General features: G+C 39.6%; 1 protein-coding gene across 8 annotated transcripts in view; it reads right to left on the minus strand.

Annotated features, from left to right (window-relative positions):
* Nucleotides 1-14324, minus strand: part of NUBPL (NUBP iron-sulfur cluster assembly factor, mitochondrial) — a 184633-nt gene that overhangs the window by 117856 nt on the left and 52453 nt on the right. For 6 of the 8 annotated variants that reach the window (XR_014780930.1, XM_084791821.1, XM_084791820.1 and 3 more), the window contains 2 exons: nucleotides 3662-3701; nucleotides 3484-3574 (listed from right to left, as the gene is read on the minus strand). The exons of 1 other annotated variant lie outside the window; for it this stretch is intronic. Coding sequence is in view for 6 of the 7 variants with exons in the window: in XM_084791821.1 (XP_084647947.1) it covers nucleotides 3484-3574; nucleotides 3662-3701 (131 nt within the window). In the remaining variant the exon portion in view is untranslated. Of the gene's footprint in view, nucleotides 1-3483; nucleotides 3575-3661; nucleotides 3702-13019; nucleotides 13154-14324 lie in introns of all 8 variants that reach the window. One more of the 8 variants, XM_084791826.1, reaches the window with a different exon arrangement.

The following is a 14324-nucleotide window of genomic DNA, read 5'->3' on the forward strand; positions in this document are numbered from 1 at the left end:
GTCCAGCCCAATATCCACCCCACCTATGATCTGCTGGAGTGCATGAAGGGCTGGTCCAGCAGATCCAAAGCTGCAGGATGTCCATGACTCAGGGCGACCCAGGACATCTTAGAAATATCTTGGTGAGGATCTAATAGAGAAAGTGTAGCAGAAGCCAGAGGCCTTGAACTAGACTAATGACTCATTGCAATAAACATCTGCAAGAAAAGGTGTTTGGGAGAAAGAGTATACTGTGGGATACACCACGACACACTGAAGCTTCCATGGAGAGAAGCGGGAAGGGGGTGGTGGTTGTTGTTGTTGTTGTTGTTGTTGTTGTTGTTGTTGTTGTTGTTTTGTTGTTTTAATTTTCTTTTAGGAGGAGTTTACAAGGATGGAGGGCAGATGTGGAAGGATTGGGAAATGAGTGGGACTGGGATACATGATGTGAAATTCACAAAGAATCGATAAAAATTATATTAAAAATATATAACGAAATTGATGTTTAATGGTCTTAGGATGTGGCTCAATGAGCTTGCTTAACATGTTCAAGACCCTGGGTTTGCTGCAGGATTGAGAGGTGAAGTTAAACAGAGGATTTTGTTGTTTCTGTTACATGAGAACTGTGTGTTAGTTGGAACAATGAGCCACCTGACAAAAGCAGCTTATGGGAGGAGAGTTTATTCTGCTTTCTATTTCTAGGGTACGGTCCACTGTGCTGGGAGCTTACGGCTGCAGGAGCTGTATGCAGCAAGTAGCATTAAACCCACATTCAGAACACAGGAAAAACTGATTGTGTGTGCTCAGTTCACGTTCTCCTTCTCTTTCAATCTGGGGCCCCAGAATAGGTTGTGCTACTACCCGCTTTCAGTGTGGGTCTTCCCGCCTCAATCGGCCTCACCTACAGAGTGCCTCACAGACATGCTCAGAAACCTGGCTCCTCTGTGAGCCTAGATCCTGTCTTGGCAGCCGCTATTAGCCATCCCAGCATAGACACAAGAGTCTCATGTGGCTATGTCAGTATCAGGCTGACCTCAAAATGACAAGTTTGGCAGAAGCATGGAGGGACAGGTCATTACAATAAATGAGTGACTGCACAGGAAGGCAGAATGATGCTAAACATGCACATCTGACAACAGAGCTTTCAAATACATGAAGCAAAAATCTAAACCTCCTTTTAGCTACAAAATTATAGAACGATGAGGCAAAAGGAATCAATAAAGACGTAAGAGATTTGAACAACACTGCCAATAAACTTAATCTAAATGAAAAATACAGAACATTAGCTACAATAACTATAAAGTACACTGAGCTATCCAAAATACACAGAATACTGACAAAGACGGATCATACACTGACCCACAAAAAGGCTCCCAAACCTGATAAGGAATATGCTATAAAACACATTCTCTACCCAAACAAATTTCACTAGAAACAGTACGACTGAGTTCTTAGGAAAACTAAACAATGTTTAGAAACTGATCTTACAACATATATCCATAAATAACAGGAGGAAAGGAAATTAAAAATTAGTTTGAACTGAATAACAATGAAAAGCTAAATACAATCAGAATTTGTGGGATTCTAAGCAAATCCTACTGATAAAAGTATATCTTTCATTACTTATACTTTAAAAAGAAGAAATCTCTTTAATCCCAGCACTCGGGAGGCAAAGGCAGGTGGATCACTATGAGTTTGAGGCCAGCCTGGTCTACAAAGTGAGCCCAGGATAGCCAAGACTGCACAGAGAAACTGTGTCTTGAAAAACAAAAAACAAAAGCTAAAAAATTGTCATTGGAAAAAGAAGAAGTCTCCCAGGGAGCTGGAGAGATGGCTCTTGCAGAAGACCTAGGTTTGATTTCCTGCACTCACATGGTGGCTCACAACCACCTGTAACTCCAGTTGCAGTGGATCTGATGCCCTCTTCTGGACTCTGTAGATTCCTGTACATACAGTGCATATGAATTCATACAGGTTTACATCTTTACACCAAAAAATAAATAAATAAATACTGACTTTAAAAAATAAATCATTAAAACTCAGTGATCTGTCTACCAAAAGATGCTTTAAAAAAAAAAAAAGAACAGTAAACTAAGCCATAATAATCAAAAGCAGGAAAATTATTTTTAAAAAGGAAACCAAAAAGCAATAAAATAGTAAAGAGACAATGAATACAGAATATTTTAAAGGCCAAAACTGGTTCTTTGAAGCACAGATTATGAATAGAAAATAAAAGAGACATGAATAAATAATGATTATTAGGAATAAAGAAGACATTGCGACATTGCGACATGATGTAGCCTACCTTAAAATGTAATAAAGGAATACAAGGATTAAATTTCACACATTGTACACTTTGTTTCTTTTCTCCAAATTATTTAAAGATTTCTAAATTGAGCTTTTGCCAAATGTTGAAAATGAGTAAAATCTGCTGATTGGAGTGTTCAGATGGTGACTAACTTTGGAGATCCCATTTGTACAATGCAGGCAATTAGCACAGTTATTCTATATTTTCTGACAGTATTCAGCAATAGAGAAAAGAAAGGCTGGGACCAGACAAACAGAGGTCACGGGCACAGAGGAAGTGGTGAGGAGAGGCATATGGGTCACATAACTATAATAACCCACTGCACGTGGTGTGAAGAGGAGGAAATACAGCCAAAGGCTTGACAACTGCAACAGTAGGAGCACTCTGGTCTAGAAGAGATCACAAAGAGCATGCTTCAAGACAAAGACGGTGCAGTGAAAAACGAGCATGAGAGAGCAGGGCCTATTTCATCAGTTGCACAACCATCCGACAATAAAAACAGAAAACTCATCATCACAATGGGCAACCCACAGCATGATGCCAGACCCAGTGCAGAATCTGAACAAATACAGGGTGACTGTACGCTGCTAGGACAGATTTAATATTTACCTAAAACACGATTATAACCTCTCCTCAACCAAAAAAAAAAATGCACCGTTTATTCTCAGCAAACTATAAATGAAATATAGTCCCCTGGTAAGCTTAAGATGGTACCATCAGGTGTGATGCCCTTTGTTAGGAATGAGGTTGACTGACTATGCACTAAATATACAACTACAGAACCACATACAGTAAAAACAATAATATCACACCTGTTGTAAAGGAACTTAAATCACAAGACCCATCTGGCTCTATATATATTCATCTACATCTGAAGAATTTCTTCTACACAGTCTATGTAATTCATAACTGTCCACTGTGAGATTAAGCATTAATCTAAAAAGAAATAAAACAGACTTTCTCTCCCTACAAAAGACTCAGAAGACAATATAAGTAAAACAACAGACTGTTATACTGATGCACAGCAGGAAGATTAAGTTGCTGAAATTTGGTCTCGGTACCATATTAGCTTTATACCTATAATGTAGACTCCTTTGTCAAATACGCTGACTGCAAATTTTAACAATTCCTACATCAGCAAATACACTAACCACAACCATGCTGAAGTAAAATGATACTTAATGCAGTTTCCTTACCTGTCGCAATAGCTTCTCAATGGCTGACATCACCATAAGTCCTCTCCAAACAACTGGTGCGGTTTCTTCAACCAAAAAGCCCATAGACATGCTGGAACAGGAATTTTAAAAATGCAATTCATTTGTACAGGGTGACAGTATTCTTCTGAAAATACAAAATTTTTAAAAATGCACTCACCAAGCAATACCATAATTCAAAAGAGGCCTCATTAGGTTGTCTGAAATAAGAGAAGGAAAAAAATCTCTTTTACAAATGTATTGCATTGCACATAAGCACACTCTCTTTGCTTTATACACCTGTGGTTTGTAGAACAGTTAAACTGAGCTAATTAACATATCCATTACCTCTTACATTTCTTTGTGGTAAGAACACTTAAATCTGCTTTTGGCAATTTTGAAGTACATAATAATGTTGTACAACAGATCACTGGAACTATCTCCCTGCCTAAGGTACCATGGGACCTTTGATTAAGAAATCATGTACGCCTGGATTAAAATCCCTCCTTTCTTTATTCTCCCTAGTGACGTTATCATCACCTTCATTGCCATTTGATTGGTTAGAGTCATCTAGGAAACACTCTGCTGTGTCTAGGAGGGTGTTTCCATGGAAGTTTAAGGAAGATGGAAGACCCACTCTGAACATAGGTGGCTCTACCCCCTACAGGGCAAAAAAACAGGCCTCCTACAGTCATCTGCTGTCCCTTGACTGCAGTTGCGTTGTGGTCAGCCACATCACACTCCTATTGCCACATCTTCCTAACCACAGTGAACTAAATTTCCTCAAACTGTAGGCCAAAATACACCTTTCCTTCTTTAAATTGCTTTTTGTCATGCATTCTGTCACAAGAATAAGAAAAATAACTAATACAATCCTTGGCCTCTCCTCAAAGAGTATCAAGAGTTCATCTGTCCCCAGCATCAACCCTCTAACAGGTCTGGTCCTACTACAGGCACTGCACCAGGGCTTAGCCTAGAGAGTCCACCTGATCCTACCATTCACACACCCTCCCCAGGGCCTGATTCTAACTCAGGTCCAGCATCCTGGTGCCTCAGCCTAGTTTGGGCAGCACTACTCCGAATCTCCAAGCTTTGGCCAGGTAGCATGCTACACCCAACCTCCAGACTTTGGCCAGGATGCCAGCAACAGAGATACTCTCCTACCACCTGACTTCATCCCAGCTAGTAAGTCTACCAGACCCTTCCCTATGTGCGCCCTCTCTAATCCCCAGATCTAGGATGGGTGCCACCAACTCATGCCCTGACCTAGTCTTGACAACCCAGGTAGCCACCCCAGCACTCTATAACTGGAGTACCCACATCTTGTATACCAGACCAGTTCCTTGTGTCTACCTGACTTTATTACACCCATACTATATCCAACCACGAGGCCCACCATCTCCTACAAACTCTGTATTCCGTCCACATCAGACACAGAACTAACAAAAGAAAATCCTGTGCCTAGGTCTCATTGCAATGTTTGGCAATGAGAATCCTCAAAACACAGAATTTAAAAGAACAATCAGGAACATCATCAAAGAATTCAAGTCATTTAAAGAAGACATAAAGAAACAGCTCAAATAATTTAAAAAAGAATGAGCTTAAAGAAAATACATGTGTCTCCAATTTATAGAGAAACTGACAAAAAAATAAGTAGAACATCTTTTATTATTCAGGATTGTTTTAGCTTTCCGGTATTTCTGTTTGTTTGCTTGGTTAGTTGGTAGCTTGGTTATTTGGTTGGTTGGTTGCTGGGTTTAGTTTGGTTTTTTCTCATTGTTTTTGTTTTTGCTTTTCTATATGAAGTTGAGAATTGATCTTTCAAGGTCTGTACAGAATTGTGTTGAAATTTTGATAAAAGAACTAGAGGTATACCATCCCTGCTCTTAAGCTGGGCTACAGAGCTGTAAATAATAAAAGAAAACAGAAACTGCATGGTACTGGCATAAAAACAGGCATGTTGATCAATGGAATTAAACTGAAGACCCAGACATAAATTCACATGCCTATATGTACACCTGATTTTTTTTTATAAAGACAGAAATACACATTGGAAAAAGTGAGCATCATCAACAAATGGAGCTTGTCAAAATGGACATCTGCATGTAGAATACAAATAGATGCACTTCTATCACCCTGCACAAAACTCATGTCTACATGGATCAAAGACCTCTGCATAATAGCAGATAAACTGAAACCTGATAGAAGAAAAAGTCAGGAACAGCCTTGAACTCATTGGCACAGCAGATACTTTTCTAACAGCCACTACAGAAATCCATATTGTAGTTCCTCAGGAAATTGAGGATTGATCTACCTCAAGACCTAGCTATACCACTCCTGAACATACACCCAAAGGACACTCTATCCTACCACAAAGACACTTGCTCAACTATGTTCGTAGTGAATTCATTCATAATAGTCAGAAATTGGAAACAACCTAGATGTTCCTCGGCTGAAAACTGGATAAAGAAAATGTGGTACATTTACACAATGGAGTATTGCTTGCTGGGGGAGCAGGGGCAGGGGGGTACACAATGAATTTTGCAGGCAAATGGATACAAGTAGAAAAGATCATCCTGAGTGAGGTAACTCAGACCCAAAAAGACAAATATCATATGTATTTACCTACAAGTAGGTTTTAGTTGTTAATTAAAGTACAATCCACAAACCCAGAAAGGATAGGTAAAGAGGAGGGCTATAGGTGCTGGAGAGATGACTCTTTGTTAACAGCCCCACCTGCTCTTCTCAAGGTCTTGAGTTCAATTCCCAGCAACCACATGGTGGCTCACAACCCCCTATACTGAGATCTGGTGCCCTCTTATGGCATCAAGCTCACATGTAGGCAGAACATTATTATGAGTAATAAATAAATAAATCTTAAAAGAGAGCGAGAAGGGCTATAGGGGGTGCACAGATCTTCTTGGGAAAGGGAAACAGTAAGTTTTGCTGGTGGACTAGGGCTCGTGGGGATGGGCGTGTGGGCAGGGGGAATCAGATGGGTGAGGAAGAGGGGATGAAGGAAGAGAGTATGGAAAGAGACAATTGGAATTGGGGGAGTGAAAGCCTAGTGCCCTGGAAACCTGCTGGAATCTATGAGGGTGACCCTAGTGAGGACTCGCAGTAATGGAGGATAAGGAGTCTGCACTGGCCATCTTCTGTAGCCAAGCAAGGCTTCCAGAGGTAAGGTGAGTTGCATTCCATTGAGTTGTTGGACCATAGGCGTTCCCTGAACAACCCAGGCTGATGTAAGGACAGGATTTCACTCTCTGAAAGCTAAAAATGGATCCCAATGCCACACACTTCATTGAACATAAAAAGGTCAAGCTGGTATGAGCTTGGAGCCTTCACCCCTCACTTTACTCTCGTTGGAGCAGGAAAGTACTGTGCAGGCTACAGAAAGAGAACCCCAGCCACAAAACTCTCCTCTTAAACCTATTCTTCCTGTAAGATGTGATAGGGCAATGATTGTGCAAAAGTTGTGGAAGTGGCCAACCAATGTCTGGTTTAACTTGGGTCCAATGCCACGAGAGGCAGCCCATGCCCTACACTGCCTGGATGGCCAGAAGCCAGAGACTGAATAGCCTAGAGACAAAGAAGCAATATCTAGAATATATAAAGAACCCAAAATTTAGAGTCATAAAAACAAATGGCCTATTAAAAAAAAAAAAGCAATGGGATCTAAATAGAGAGTTCACAAAAGTCACAAAAAAATTTTTTTCCAAAATGTCCATCATCTTTAGCAATTAGGGAAATAAATAGAATTCAAAACAATTTTGAAGTTTCATCTTACCGCAGTCAGAATGACTCAGATCAACAAAACAGACAAGTACTGGGAAGGCTATGGGGAAAGGGGAACCCTCCTTCACTGTTGGTAGAATTGTAAACTGCAGCCACTCTGGATATCAGAATGGAGAATTCTCAAAAAGCTAAAACTACATCTACCATAAGATCCAGCTACATCACTTTTCAACATATGCCCAAAGGAACCAACATGCTTGATACTGAAACATAGCCAGGTAACCTGGACTATTGAGGTGGTCATGGATGCTAAAGGAAAACCTACTGTCACTTCATTAAAGGAGCATAATTCCTAACTGCATTCTGATATGTATCCTTATATACACAGGTAAGTATAGCTCTCCTCTCGTTTCCCTTTGTACCATCTTACTACCCTCCATCTCACACTAGCTCCTAACGATTTAAGATGAAGGGGAGTCAACCTCTTTCCCAATAAAATCATTAACTTTCTCTCCCAACTATATGTTTCCCAGTCAAAATTCACTTTCTCAGGTGAAGAGGTTTCCATTAGAAACCATTAGGAAAACAACTTCACTCAAATAAATTACATTATACACTTGAGCTTGCAGGTTCTAGGAAACCTAGATCCATCTTTTCCACCCTATACCCTACCTCACCTAAAAAATAATTCATTCAAGAGCTAGTCAAAAATGCATGGATGACCCCAACCTCAATGTAAGAGCTTAAGCTCTGAAACTGCTAGGGAAAAAATAGAGGAAACACTTCAAAATAGACGCATAGGCAAACGTTGTTTTTTAAAGGACTCCAATGGCTCAGGAAATAATCCCAAGAACTGACAGATGGGGTTGCATGAAATTAAAAAGCTTCTGCACAGCAAAGGAAACAATTGCCACTGTGAAGATGCAGTCTACATGATAAAAAAAAATCTTTGCCAATGGTGTAGTAGACAGGGGGTTAACATCAATAATATATAAAGAAACACAAAACTTAAATCCCTTAAACTACCTTATCTGCTCAATAAATGAGCTAATGAACAAAACAGTTCTCAAAAGAAGGCAGGCAGAGGTGGGCTACAAATAAAAAGCCATAGTAGAATGACCAATACATATCGAGATGCTTTAATGAAACCATAATTTTGCTTGCTGACCTAAAGATTTTAAAGTAGTAATATTTCTAAACAAGAAACTCATCTTTGTTTAAGCAGAAACTGCTAGCTTACTAGACTATAAATGGCAGAACATACAAAGCATGTTGATATCTCACATTCTTCTCTGTGAACTTAATGCATAAAAGTCGTAGCTAGGGTGACTACTAACAAAAAACTGTAGCTGACATTTTTGTTTGTTATGCATTTTTTTACTGATTTTCTGTTATCCAGAATCTTTCCGTTTATAAGGTCACATTTCTGGCCTTCTTAACAAATTTGCATACATACAAAACTAGGACTTATATAGGCCATACTAGAAGAAGAACGAAAGATAATGGTACTGAGGGTGATTTGAACTGTGGGGCCTAGCTCAAGAGATTTCAGAGGAGAATTTTAGTTTGTGGTCTAGAGACTATTTCTGTAATGTTTGGACTAAAAATGTGGCTGCTTTTTGCCCTTTTCTGAAAAGTCTGCCTGAGGCTAAATTGAAGAGTTTGGGATTAATAGCACTGGCAGAGGAAATTTCAAAACAGCCTAGTGTTGACTCTGTTGTATGGTTATTAGTGTTCACTCTTCTGCAGATCTATAATGAAAAGAAGCAAGTAGAGCAAGGAAAAATACAAAATGTACAGTTCAAGGAGAAAACAGACACAGGAAGTATAATGGAGCTAAATTCTGTGTTCATTGAGATGAACAGACTAAAGAAAAGCCTGATGTTAAATGGAATAAAGGGAGTGGTGACCTCAGGGCACGATCCCACCCAGCTCAGCTTCCAACTTGTAAAAAGGAGTTTTCAAAAATCTTAGGGTCAGGTGTGGTGGTGCAGCCTTTAGCCCCCAGCACTCTGGAGACAGAGACCAGCAGATCTCTAAGTTCTAGGCCAATCAGATCTATGGATGGAGCTTTAGAATAACCAAGCTCAGGCCATCGAGAACAGAAAGCTGGTAAAGATGAAACCATGTTCCAGTCCCAGCAAAAGATGAACTTGGCAGCTTCAGGCTCTTGGTTCTGGCTTTAGAGCTGAAAACAGAAAAAGTTCTATCTTGTCTCAAAAGATGCTACAGGAGATTGTGATCCTCAGTTCACAGTTTCAGGGACCTCTCACAAGGCTGAGGCCTTGTAAGGATCTCTCCTGGCAGCCAGGAGTGATGTTCTTGGTAGGCATGTGCTTAGGTCTTATCAGAAGGGCCATGTTTTCCTTTATCTTTTAGAAAAGTTGTATTGTTTATTCACTCTCTCTCCCTCTTCCCCAGCCCCTCTCTGTCTGGGCATGCGCAACTCTCTGGAGTTGGTTCTTGAACTGCACATTTTGTATTTTCCTTGTTTAGCTTGCTCCTTTTCATTATAGATCTTCATAAGAATAAACACTAATAACCACACAACAGAGTCAATACTAGAGGGGATTGTGAAGTCTCAGTCTGCAACTAAGAAAAGACACTGAGGGCAGGCGTGTGTCAGGGGTCTCCCTGCATGGAGACCTAGAGAGATTATTATGTGAAGCTGTGAAGGTGAAGTCTGGATTGCCTTGGAGATGCCAAAATGTTGGAGATGCCAGAGTCATGGGAAACCTGCCAAGGAGAGCTGCTAACAGGGGAGTGGAAGTGTGCTGCAGTCAACAGCTGGATAAAACTTGGAGATGTGAAGAGCATTTTGACATCAGACATAGAGATGCAGAGTGTGGAGTTTGCCCAGCTGGTTTCCACTCTTGCTTTGGTTCAGTATTTCCTCGTTATACTCCCTTTCCTCCCTTTTGGAATAATAATGTATAACCTGTGCCATTACGTGTTGGAAATATGTGATCTACTTTTTTATTTCGATTTTACAGGGGTTACAGTTAAGAGATTACCATGAGTTTCAGAAGAGACTTTGGACTTTTAAATAAGTTTGAGACTGTTATAGACTAAGGGTTCATTTGACGTCAGACTAAATGCACTTTGCATTATGATATGTCATGTGCTTACAACAATGACATAAATGCAGCTGATTTGGAAAGAAAGGGAACAACACAAAGCATAAAAATAAAAAGCTATTTTAAAACTGCTGGGAATTACAATAGGATGTTATTACATAATAAAAGTGGCACACAAGGTATAGCTGCAGAATGCAAGTAAACATGTTACAATAAAAACTATAAATGATAACACATTACTAATAAATACTAAGAGGCAATCCTTGGCACAATGTTTAGTACAGATGTTATAAGCCTTACTACACTACCATCTGGCTGTACTAGAGGCTTGAGAATTTGCATCGCCCATATGGCAGCAAGTACAGAAGCAATAAGCATAGTTAGTAGCATTGGTGACACACAACAAAGTGAATGCTGCCTAGAAGCTAATACAAGGAAAGTTAGAGGACTGAGACTCAGGGTCCAAAACATGATAGCAGCAGCACAACCGGTACCTGCTTGACAGTCTCCTCTGTGGTAGAGAACACTTCAGTTAAGAGATTAAGGGCATGTCAACTCATTTTTATTTTTAAGATTGACTTTAGAGGCTCACCATGTTTCCCTTCACTCACTGACGTATTTATTGAATGTCTACTTAAGCAAGGACAAGTGAGCCAGGGACAGAAGGGCAAAAACAAACACAAGGTCTCCCCATAAAATACAAAGTCAAGGAGACACACATTAACACTAACCACAAAATCACTACAGATAGAGCCTGAGGCCACCTGTGGAGGAATGTCTTGAATGGATGTAACAACTGTCAATAAAGCGCTGTTTAGCCAATAAGCTGGGCAAAAGAACAGGAAAGGGAAGGCGGGACTTCCTGGAGAGAGTTGGGGAGCGAGGATTGACAGTGGAGAAGTAAAGACAGAACAGACAGGGCAGAGAAATGGCTGGAGGATCACCATAGTGGGAAGCGCTTGGGGTCTATGTATGATATGAGGTTTAGAGCAGTTTGTTTATGTTAGTTTAGGAGTAGATTTGTATTAGTTTAGATTCTGCCCAGCGTAGTGCTGGCAGCTTTAAGATGCGCTTCAGACTCTGTGTCATTTACGAGCCATCTTAGGCAGAACCAATACATTTTACTGTAACAAATAACTATTATTCAAACTAAAAAATATCATCTGCTCCTCTGTAAAAGAAATGTGTGTATGTATTTGAAAGCCTGTTTGTTAACTTCAGAAGGCACACCTACAAGTGTTGTGTCACTTTCTCAGGCTTACTTCTTTACAATTTACTTCACCTAGTAAATCTTCTTATGCAAAAGCCGTTATCTATATGTCCTAGTTTCATTTCCTCTGTTGTGATTAAATACCCCGACAAAAGGCAACTTAGGGCAAAGTGTTTCCTTTAGCCACAACTGCAGGTCACAAGTCATCACAGCAGGGAAGTCAAGGCTGGGACGTGAAGCAGCTAGTCATATCACCCAGGGACAAGGGCAGATAGGAACAAATGGTGTGTGTTCTCTGTGCTTAGCCCCTGTCTACACTTTCTACAGTGCAGGATCCACACACAGGCATGGTGTTGCCCACAATGGGGTCTTCTTCCTCAATTAAAGCAATGAAGACCACCCCCACAGAATGCCCACAATGGGGTCTTCTTCCTCAATTAAAGCAATGAAGACCACCCCCACAGAATGTCCACATGCCAGCCTGATCCAAACATCACTCATTGAGACTCTTCCTTGGTGATTCCAGATTATATCACCTTGACAATTAAAACGAACCATTATACTATATAGTTCTTCGAATTTAATATCTAAACTTGTAAGTTTTTAAGCTGTTTTATAAGCCTTTGGTTATAACAAGCCTCTTGTTATCAGTATAGTTAATAAATAAATATTTAAATAAAAAATTACTTGGGTATTTTATGCATATTCAGTCAATTTATTATAGATTAAATTCCCCTAAACAATTATATACAATTATAAAACTAGTTAAATTAAGTTGCTTTACACAACATTTACAAACTGAGTAAACTAATTCTCTACAGCTTTTCAACAGTGTCACACAATTGCCTTTAAATCTCACCAACCAAAGTTTGTCTAACATAAACAGCTCATGTAAATTTAATAAATCTAATGATGGAATAAATCCAATTATCTTAATATCAGCTTATCTTAAATGTTCTAACATCATTGAAAAGCTTGTCTAAATTATTTTCATTTTTCATATTACAACCCTCTTCAGATTAATAAAATGAGCTAGGCATGATGGCATACACCTTCAATCCCAGCACTCAAGGAGGCAGAGGCAGGTGGATCACTCTGAGTTTGAGGCCAGCCTGGACTATATAGCAAGTCCAAACAGCCAAGGCTACACAGAGAAACCTTGTCTCAAAAAACCAAAAAGAAAGAAAGAAAGGAAGGAAGGAAGGAAGGAAGGAAGGAAGGAAGGAAGGAAGAGAATATAAAAATAATAAAATGGTTTAGAAGAACAGATTTAGGACCCTGATGATTTTGTGGAATGGAAATGTTGCATCAATACTGTGTGGCTACCAACCTCTCATGTGAAAGGCAAATTAATTTCTTGTTTTTACTACTGTTGTATTATTGGCTTTTCTTTCATTTGCAATTAAATGTCCTCTCAGTTAATATAAATTTATTTTAATTTAATTAAACATTTCAAATTAAAATTAACAAGGCAGGGCTGAAGGATGTAGCTTGGTAGTAAAGAGCTTGCCTACCGTGCAAGAGGCCCAGAGCTCACTGCCCAGCAGCGCACAGAGCATGGCGGCACTTGCTTATGGTCCTACCAGGAGGAGCAAGGTCATTCTCATTGACACAGCTAGTTTGAGGCCAGCCTGGACTGAGATCCTGTCTGAGAAACAAACAAAAGTCAACATTTCTCCAGGCAAGGTCTTTTAAAGGCTTCAAGAATCTTTAGTAAGAGACAGGGGTGGTTTCACAGTGGTTATTAATAGATAAATGTTAAAAGTGATGTACATATTGACTTTATCTCTAAAGGAGCATCAGGATATGCTTTAGGAATCTGGATTATCAGTCAGAAAATCAAGACAGCTGCAGAACTCATGTGCTTATTGCAAGATCATCCATCCTGAAGTCCCACTAATGCTGGCAGAATTTTTGAAATCCATGTATTTTCTTGCACTTCAATAAAACATACACCTTTTCAATTTTTTAAACAGCCTGTCAACACAACTTTTAATTGCCTGCTTTCAATTGATGACATTCTCTGAAGACCTGAAGATGCTCAGTGGAGAAAAAAACGTGAAGCCAAGATCACAGTGTGGAAATATCTCAAAGGTTATCAACAAAAACAGATTCAGAATAGATGGTTGTCATGGGGAGCAGACAAGAAAAGCATGTGACCTGTATGGAGGCTTGTCCTATGCAGCCAGTATGAGCTTTCTAGATAGAGAGGGACGAGATTTTCCTCCACATTATTCAAACTCACCTTCCGGCCTTACTGGCTTTTCTCTTTCTTTTCTTGACTTTCTGATTAGGATCAATGCAACAACATCACATTCATTTTTGCTGACAGAGATGATGCAACACAGAAATCAGATTCTAGGTTATTGCTATAACTTTTGAAAAGTGATACTCAGCAATTAGATGCTATAAATCATGGCTCCAAGAGCTGACCCTGACAGGTCTACCCTATTGATTTCCTGGCTCCCAAGAATGACTTCTGACTAACAACAAAGGATAGAAGATAATCTCTTTCTAAGGAAAACAAGATGTCCAAGTAATGCTGAGAAAGGGTCCACATTTTTTAATGTGAGTAAAACTAGCTAAATAGTGAAACAGGAAGATAAATATAATAATTAGCCTTCCAGGTGTGCAAGGTTGCTGTTAATAAATATGCATAAATGAAACTGCAATGTATAGATTTAAGTATTCCACAGTGGTTAACTATTGGACAACTCCTTGAGAATAAAGAACTTGCATTTGGGGGCCAGGGGCGAGGGGGTAGGGAACAGAAAAAACCAATGATGAAAGAAATGTGATCAGTACAGTTTGCATTCTCT

This window comes from Acomys minous (genome assembly GCF_964271855.1).
Source record: "Acomys minous genome assembly, chromosome: 8".
NCBI lineage: Eukaryota > Metazoa > Chordata > Mammalia > Rodentia > Muridae > Acomys > Acomys minous.